At 50.1% G+C, this 8,798-nt stretch overlaps 1 protein-coding gene across 1 annotated transcript; it reads left to right on the forward strand.

Annotated features, from left to right (window-relative positions):
- Window positions 1–390: 390 nt before the first annotated feature.
- AIPL1 (aryl hydrocarbon receptor interacting protein-like 1) lies at window positions 391–8,590 on the forward strand. The gene is made up of 6 exons (XM_006863294.1): window positions 391–486; window positions 1,139–1,318; window positions 4,680–4,868; window positions 6,937–7,113; window positions 7,196–7,337; window positions 8,388–8,590. Exons 1-6 carry the CDS (start codon window positions 391–393, stop codon window positions 8,588–8,590), a joined length of 987 nt encoding a protein of 328 aa, XP_006863356.1.
- The last annotated feature ends 208 nt before the right edge of the window (window positions 8,591–8,798 follow it).

An 8,798-nucleotide genomic window follows, 5' to 3' on the forward strand; every position in this document is an offset into this window, starting at 1 on the left:
ACAGCCTGTTGTGGGCAGAACTTGGAAAGGGCTTCAATTTTGGGCCCAGCAAAGGACCTGCAGCCCTCCCTCCTCTCTCTGTTGGCGGTGCTCAGGTGGCTTCCTCTCTCCTCACTCTCCTAAGAAAGCCTTTCTAAGCTTCCTTCTTGGGGAGGGACAAAATCACAGCCTGAGATTATAATGGATGGTGGGGCGGGGAGGTGGGGGTTGCCTTCCCATCACATCACACAGTGTGGGGAAACAACTGGACTGCTTAGGGAGTCATCACATTGGAACCACCCCTTCCCCCAACACCCCTCACCCCGGATCTACAAGGCAAATCCCTGCTGGTTTCAGCCAGCCTAGAACCTCTGGGGAGATTATCTCTGCTGAGGGCTGGCCCAGAACAGCATGGACCGCTCTCTGCTCCTGACTGTGGAGGGGATAAAGAAGACCATTCTGCATGGGGGCACAGGGGACCTTCCAAATCTTGTCACCGGGTCCCGAGTAAGTGGGGCAGGACCAGGGTGGGCCTGATCAGAGGGGCCCCACGTGGCCTCTCCCAGACATGCTACCGGCACCACAAACAGCTGCTCAGTTTTGCCAAAAATCAGCCAGGCACTTCTGAGTTGGTGCCCACTCATGAACCGTCTAGGTGTTTTTCAGATTCAACTGTAGTGTGGGGTGAGGGAGGGGCCCTGGCCATGCAGTGGGGTATGCTTTGGACCAAGGTCAGTGGTTCTAACCTAACAGCCATTCTGAGGGAGAAAGCTGATTTACGGTCTCAGAATCCCCAGGGAGCAGCCCTACTCTGTCCTATAGGGTCCCTATGAATGGGTTTGGTTTGGGTTTGGGTGGAGCAACAGGAGAGGCCTCTGGGAAGTTTCTAGAGAAGGCAGGCTCCTGATCGTGTAGTGGTGGCCTCAGGACTTATTTAAGGGTGGGGATCCTGACACTTGGAGGTGTTGAGGGCGACATGGGGTCCTTTAGGAGGGAGTGGGCTCTTTGTCCTGGGGCTGTCCCAGGGGCCGAGGCATGTGATTGGAGCTGGGGATGTTGGGGACAGCTCTGGGAACCTGTAACATAACATGGAAGGAGGTGGTTTCTGCTGGACCCAAGGAGGTGTGTCTAGAACAGGGTCTACTCTCTTGATGACCAGGTGACCTTTCACTTCCGAACCACAAAATGCGACCAGGAGCGGACGGTGTTAGATGACAGCAAGCAGACAGGCTGGCCCATGCATATTATCATAGGGAACATGTTCAAACTGGAGGTCTGGGAGATCCTGCTGACGTCCATGCGGGTCAGCGAGGTGGCCGAGTTCTGGTGTGATACCATCGTAAGTAGGCTCCACCAGCCCCATCCTAAGTCTACCTTCTAGGGGTCCACCCGCTTTGTAGGGTTGTCTCGGGAAAACTGTGGGGAAAATGAAACCGTAATCCATAGCCCCCGCCATTGTGACTGTGAAGGTGGGTTTAACAGAAAGAGTGGTCCCTAAAAGGATGGGTGGTGCCTTGGCTCCCTGGTGGGATTGGGAGCACTGCCATGTTCTTTAGGAGCAGGTCTACCCCCTTCATAGTCCTCTTCTTAGTGTAGTGTTGTTAGATCTGAGAGGCCGTAGTAGTTCCATGTAGATTTTTCACCTTCCACAAGGAAGTCGTCCTGGGTTTGATTTCTGGTTAATCTACTTCATTCTCATCCACCACTTGTCTGTCAGTGGAGGCTTGCATGTTGCTGTGATGTTGAACAGGTTTCAGCGGAGCTTCCAGACTAAGACAGACCAGGAAGAAAGGCCTGGTGATCTACTTCCAAAAATCAGCCGATGAAAACCCCTATGGCTCAAAGTAGCCCCAGTCCCATTGGTCCTGGTGTGGTGTTGTAGGATAAGCACTGGACTGATAACCTCAGGTTGGCAGTTCAAACCCACCCACTGCTCCTTGGAAAGCCTATTCAGGGTCGCAATGAGTGGCCGGTGGGTTGGAGCCAGCTGGTGGGTTTGAACCACTGGCCTTACAGTTACCAATCCAGTGTTTATAGCACCACACCAGGATTATATGTGTATATATATATATATTTGTTGTTGTTGTTAAGTGCCGTCGAGTCGGTTCCGACACTTAGCGACCCTGTACAGGGTTTCTGAGGGTATAAATCCTTACGGGAGTAGAAAGCCTCATCTTTCTCCCGCAGAGAGGTTGGTAGTTTCGAACCGCTGACCTTAAGGTTCGCAGCCCGATTCGTAACCACTACGCTACCAGAGCTCCATACACACACACACACACACACACACACACACACACACACATATATAGTTTTAAGTGCTGTTGAGTCAATTCTGATCTATAGTGACCCTGTGTAGGGTTTCCAAGGAGCAGCTGGTGAGCTGAACCACCGACCTTGCAGTCCAAAGGACTTTGCAGTCTGACACATTAGCCCACAGCGTCACGCCAGGAGTCTCTCTTTCTCTATATATGTGTTGTTGTTAGGTGCCGTCAAGTTCATTCTGGTTCATAGTGACCCTGTGCACAACAGAATAAAACGCTGCCCTGTCCTGCGTCATAACCACAATTGTTGTGACACTTGAGTCCATTGCTGCTGCCACTGTGCCAATCCATTTAGTTAGGGTCTTCCTCTTTTTCGCTGACCCTCCACTTTACTAAGCATGTATGAGAGATGAAGTCTGGCTATCTTGGCTTCTTAGAAACATTCTGGCTATACTTCTTCCAACACAGATTTATTTATTCTTCTGGCAGTTTATGGTACTTATCCTCCAAAGCCATAACTCAAATTCATCAATTTAAATATATACATATATATATTTGTTGTTGTTGTTGTTAAGTGCCGTCGAGTCGGTTCTGACTCATAGCAACCCTATGTAGGGTTTCTGAGGAGCGGCTGATGGGCTTGAACCACTGACTTTGCTTATAGTGAGAAACTCCTGCTACCAAAAAAAAAAAAAAAAATGTTGCTATTACTTGGATTCTGACTCATTGTGACTCCATGTGTGTCAGAGTAGACCTGTACTCTGTAGGATTTTCAATGGCTGACGGACACCCATATGTACCTGCAATTTAGACCATATGTTAGATAAGGCTTGGTTGCCAACAAGCACCCCTTCTCCGTAGGATGAATATTTGCCAGCAGAGGAGAGCAGAATGCACAGAAGGTTGTCAATAAATTCTTGATTGGTTGATTGATTTGTTGTTTGCAAAACCACAAGCTGTTGTTGCTCCTGCAATGTGGGCTTGCCACTTTATTTCTTGTGGTCGGTGTCCCTGTTCCTCTGGCCACATCAATATGCATATGAATGCATTGTCCGCCACACAAGCTGGTAACTTTAGACCAGAGGGGCACTTGGTTTTCCCCAAAGCCCCCAATCCCTCCCAGCCCATAGCCCACATGATTGTATGAACACACACACTCACACAAATACCTCCCGGAGCCACTGATGCACCTATACATCCCTTCTCCGCCTTTGTCCTCCTCCCTGGAATCTCTCCTGGCTCCTGCAGGCATCCCACAGCCTGGGCTTACAAGGGGCCTGGCTGACACCAGGATAGGACAGGCCCTAGACAAGGGGTAGGTCCTTTGTTATAGGTGAGGGTAAGCCCGGCCCTGAGAACACAGCTCACAGTTGACTTTCTGGGGTTGGGTGGGGTGGGGATTAAGGGGTGTGCAGAGCCGGGTCACTGTGTCAGAGGCAGGAGACAAGTTGACCCCTACTTGTCCAGTCTTAATCCCAGCTGGGCTCACCTGCCATCTGGCCATCTCTTCCTCAGAGCTACACAGAAGGACATTTCTGGCTAATCTTGGGGGGTGGCCACTAGGAGGAGGGTGAGGAAGGGACTCTCTTCTTCCCTTGCTGGTGACTTTGGGGCAATACAGAATCTTCACTTACTTTCCCAGGCCCAAGGAGGGGGGCTTTCAGAGACCCTCAGGGGTTTCCCAGTTCACAGATGGGGAAGCCGTGGGAACCACAGTGTCCAGAGGCTGGAGGAAGCTGTGCTGGGCCCGACCTGTGTCTATCCCATCTTCTTGAATCCTTATAACAGACCTATTACCAGGCAGATGCAACTGAGGGGACCCAGGTTCATGCCTCAGCAGAGGCACCATGGGGTGCCAAGCTGGCCTCTGGGACCCCAGAGTCCTCCTCCTTCCAGTACCCCACACAGCTCTCCCTGCAAGTCACTGGCTTTGTGAAGCTTAGTCTCCTTTGTTGTTGTTAAGTGCTGTATAGTGGGCTCCGACTCATAGAGACTCTGTACAGGGTTTCCAAGGGGTGGCGGGTGAGTTTGAACTGCCGACCTTGTGGTTCAAACCAATCTTGAGGTTGAGTGCTTATCCTACGATGCCACACCAGGATTCCTTAGGAGAGGCCATCTAGTCAGCCACAAGGACCACAAGATGCAGAGCAAGAGGTTTGAATCCCGGCTTGGCCATTTCCCAGCTGTGTGATCTTAGGCAAGTTACTTAGCCTCTCTGGACTGCAGCTTCTTCATCTGTGAAGTGGGGGAACATAGCAGTGCTTCCCTTGCTGGGTGTTGTAGGATTTAAGGCTTTTGTAGAGGCACTTTGCTGAACACAGCATTTTTATTAGTGTGGGTATGTTAGGGTTATAGGGGCACACAGCTCACAGAGGGCTCTTGGTTGCCCAGCCAGCTCTGAGCAGACAGCCTACAGGCTTCCTTCTTCTCTGTCCACAGCACACAGGAGTCTACCCCATCCTATCCCGGAGCCTGCGGCAGATGGCTGAGGGCAAAGAGCCCACAGAGTGGCATGTCCACACATGCGGACTGGCCAACATGTTTGCCTACCACACGCTGGGCTACAAGGACCTAGATGAACTGCAGGAGGAACCGCAGCCCCTGACCTTCCTGATTGAGTTGCTGCAGGTGAGGCCCTGGGTGGGGTGAGGGCATGGAGTGAAGGGACCAGGGATCCCGGCAGCTCCCAGCCACTGCCCAGGCTCTCTTCAGAGAATGAGTAAAGGTGTGCACACAACAAGAGAACTGGGATTCCATAGTAACTCGCCTCTGCCCATGCCAAGGCAAAATTCTGTTTGGGGTCAATTAAAAAAGAAAAAAAAAAAAAATTAGATTTGTTTTCCTTTGAGAAGCATTTTACTTTCATTGGTTATCTATTTCCAGTTTTGTTTCCAGAAGTGTAGAATTACAGCCTCATCTCGGGTCCCTGTGGGTTCAGATCTGGGTCTCCATTCGAGGGAGAGGCTAAGTGGAACTCTACACCTTCTGACCTTCTAACCAGACATAGGCCATGTCTGAGGGGAGGAGGAAGAGGATCAGGGCCAAGGTCAAGTCTAAATGAGGACTCAGCTCACAGTCAAGGCCGATGCGCAACCTGAGGGCTATGTGGGTGAATACCAATAAGTGAGAGATGAGAACTGTGTCAGCCAAGGGCCTGCTCAGGAGCTACATGAACAGTTGTGCAGTCTGCGCACTGCACAAAGTTTATCGCCTCCAAAGGGGCTCATTCACATTATTTGTTGTTGGTAGGTGCCACTGAGTTCTTTATCAGAAGCTACTTCCTGGAATGGCTGAACGTCGAGCAATTCTTGTTGGTACAGTGACTTTGTGTATTCCTTCCATCTTTTGATGCTTCCTGGGTCATTTCATATTTTGCCCATGGTTGTTTGCTGTTGGTAAGTGCTGTCAAGTTAGTTTCCACTCATAAGCGACCCCGATAGGGTTTCCAAGGAACAGCTGGTGGGTTTGAACTGCTGACCTTGTCATTAGCAGTCCAGTGCGTTTACAGAGCCACACCAGGTTATTGCAACTCGAGGCTCGTACTTTTCCTTTCAGCTTGAGAAATGTTGAGTGTGTTCTTCCCTTTTGGTTTTCTAATTCTTTGTCTTCTCAAGTCATCCTTTGCATTTGTCTTCTATTCAGCTCACTTTGTCTCTTCCATTTGCTTTATCTACTCGATGTTCAAGAGCAAGTTCAGAGTCTCTTCTGCTATTCATCTTGGTCTTTTCTGTTTTTAAAATGGCCTCCACTTTCTTCCTGTATGACATTTTTGATGTCATCCCACAACTTGTCTGTTCTTTGATCATTAGTGTTCAGTGAGCCAAATCTCTTGAGATGCTTTCTAACTCAGATGAGCCATACTCAAGGTCTTACTTTGGCTCCCATGGACTTGTTTTAATTTTCCTTAGCTTTAACTTGAACTTGCATATGATCAGCAACAGATGATCGGCTCCACTCCTGGCCTTGCTTTGACTGAAGATACTGAACTGCTCTATTGTCTCTCCACAGATGTCATCTTGATTCCTATGTAGTCCTTATGTGGTGGAATGTTGAGGTCCACTTGTATTGTTGTGAAGTGCCCTTCCGTCAGTTCTGACTCATAGTGACCCTGTATAGGGTTTCTGAGGAGTGGCTGTGGATTTGAACAGCTGACCTTGTGGTTAGCAGCCCAACGTGTAACCCACTACACTACCAGAGCTCCTTCATGTGTATTGTTGTTGTTAAGTGTTGTCAAGTTGGTTCCGACCCATAGCGACCCTGCATAGGGTTTCTGAGGAGCGACTGGAGAGCTTGAACCATCGACCTTGTGGTTCAAACCGACTTTGCAGTCCAGCGCATTAACCTACAGTGCCACACCATTTTGGATTTTTATAATGACAGTTTTCCAGCAGATGGCAATGAAGAGTCTTGTTCTTAAAAAAATGAGTATTCATGACAGTTTTCTGAATTTTGAAAGTAAAGTGCCTTGAAGAAGAGTCCATCTTTGTTAATTTGCAAAGGCATCAATTTAGGGTTGGGCCCTGAGACCATGTTACTTACTTCCTTTGTTTATGTGTATCTGACAAGAAAGCAGCATTCTGCTACAATCTCACATCAGCACCAAGTGCTTGGAGTTCACGTTCTTGAGTCCCTAAGGGGATGCAGGCCACAGGCCCCCCTCTATCCCTGCCTCACTAACCTGTCCCCCTTGGACCAGGTGGAGGCCCCAAGTGAGTACCAGAGGGAGACATGGAACCTGAGCAACTCAGAGAAGATGACCACAGTACCCATACTGCACGGAGAAGGCAACCGACTCTTCAAGCTGGGCCGCTATGAGGAGGCATCCACCAAGTACCAGGAAGCCATAGTCTGCTTGAGGCATCTACAGACCAAGGTCAGGGAATGGATGGAGATGGGGAGTGGGGGTGGGAGGCAGGCAGCGCCTCCAGGGCACCCAACCTTTCCTCCCTTGGCAGGAGAAGCCGTGGGAGGTACAGTGGCTGAAGCTGGAAAAGATGATCAACACTCTGATCCTTAACTACTGTCAATGCCTGATGAAGAAGGAGGAGTACTACCAGGTGCTGGAACACTCCAGCGACATCCTACGGCACCACCCAGGTGGGTCAGGGCGCCACACAGTCTCCTCCCTGGGGGGTTTCCCTAAGGTGCACCCCGCCCTCATTACAAGTGGCTGATGAGCTGAGCTCCAGCTAGGAGACATTGTATTCTAACAGAAGTTAGAACTCATACAAAAGTAACTCCCCAAACTTGCAACCTTGTGGGGCCATCAACAGGCGTGTCTGGTTGTTGTTTGTTGTTGTTGTTTAAAGGGATATTCACTAGAGAACAACGTTAAATAGTAGCTATAAGTGGCCGGCGTAGTGGTTACGAATCGGGCTGCGAACCTTAAGGTCAGCGGTTCGAAACTACCAGCCGCTCCGCGGGAGAAAGATGAGGCTTTCTACTCCCGTAAAGATTTACACCCTCGGAAACCCTGTACAGGGTCGCTATGGGTCGGACCCGACTCGATGGCACTTAACAACAACAACAACATAAGTGGCCGGCAGATATGAAACATTTGAGCAGATGGTACTTAAAGTACATTAGCATCAACAGCCACATCTCACGGGTACATAAAACTATGGTGGCACTGTGGGTTAAGCACTGGACAGCTAACCACAAGATTGGCAGTTCAAACCCATCAGGCACTCCAACGGAGAAAGATGAGACTGTCTGCTGCTGTCAAGATTCACAGCCTCGGAAACCCTACAGAGGGATGCCATGTGTCAGAACTGACTGGATCCAGGCAGTGGGTTTTGGAATGAGACAGGCTCTCTGCATTTATGAGCCCATTAAATCCGCACACAGACAAAATACAGAGCCTGGAGGTCATAAATTTAGAGAGCCTGTATAGGAAAAAAGTTCATTAGAAATCAGGATGTAAAATTAGCTACGAAATTTTGTAAGGGTCCATGCAAGGTAGGCAGCTAGGTACGTTGATTATTATTCTTCCCATTTTACAGTTGAGGAAACGTAAGTGCAAAGAGGTTATGGAATCTCTGCCAGCCTCATCACTGCCAGGGTTAAGTGTTTTGTAAACTGCCTAGTCCCAGCCAGGTGGGGGCTACCTATGGGCTGAGCAGGTAGGGCCCTCTATCCTTCCCACAGGCATCGTGAAGGCCTACTACGTGCGTGCACGGGCTCACGCGGAGGTGTGGAATGAAGCGGAGGCCAAGGCTGACCTCCAGAAAGTACTGGAGCTGGATCCATCGATGCAGAAGGCGGTGCGCAGGGAGCTGAGGCTGCTGGAGAGCCGCATGGAGGAGAAGCGCGAGGAGGAGCGGCTTCGCTGTCGGAGTATGCTGGGCTAGGGCAGTGGGCTGGGGACCTGGGAGCCGCTGCCTGCCCTTGCCCCAGTCCACGTGACAGCTGTTGGCCCTCTGGCCTCCCAGCCAGGGTTCCCCGCTCAATGGTTAGCTGTGTTGGGTAGCAAGCAGATGGTCTGGCCATTACTGGCTCCATTGAGCAGGATTTTGGTGTCGCTTTATAAAAATGTATTTAAAATCCAAGTCATACATG

The sequence above is a fragment of the Chrysochloris asiatica genome, unplaced genomic scaffold (genome assembly GCF_000296735.1).
Source record: "Chrysochloris asiatica unplaced genomic scaffold, ChrAsi1.0 scaffold00054, whole genome shotgun sequence".
Classification (NCBI taxonomy): domain Eukaryota; kingdom Metazoa; phylum Chordata; class Mammalia; order Afrosoricida; family Chrysochloridae; genus Chrysochloris; species Chrysochloris asiatica.

Excerpts from the sequence above, each read along its gene's own strand:
- AIPL1 (XM_006863294.1), top strand. The coding sequence starts at position 391 with ATGGACCGCTCTCTGCTCCTGACTGTGGAGGGGATAAAGAAGACCATT. Across the intron at positions 4,869-6,936 it reads TCCTGATTGAGTTGCTGCAG|GTGGAGGCCCCAAGTGAGTA; the intron begins GTGAGGCCCTGG and ends CCCTTGGACCAG. Across the intron at positions 7,114-7,195 it reads TGAGGCATCTACAGACCAAG|GAGAAGCCGTGGGAGGTACA; the intron begins GTCAGGGAATGG and ends CTCCCTTGGCAG.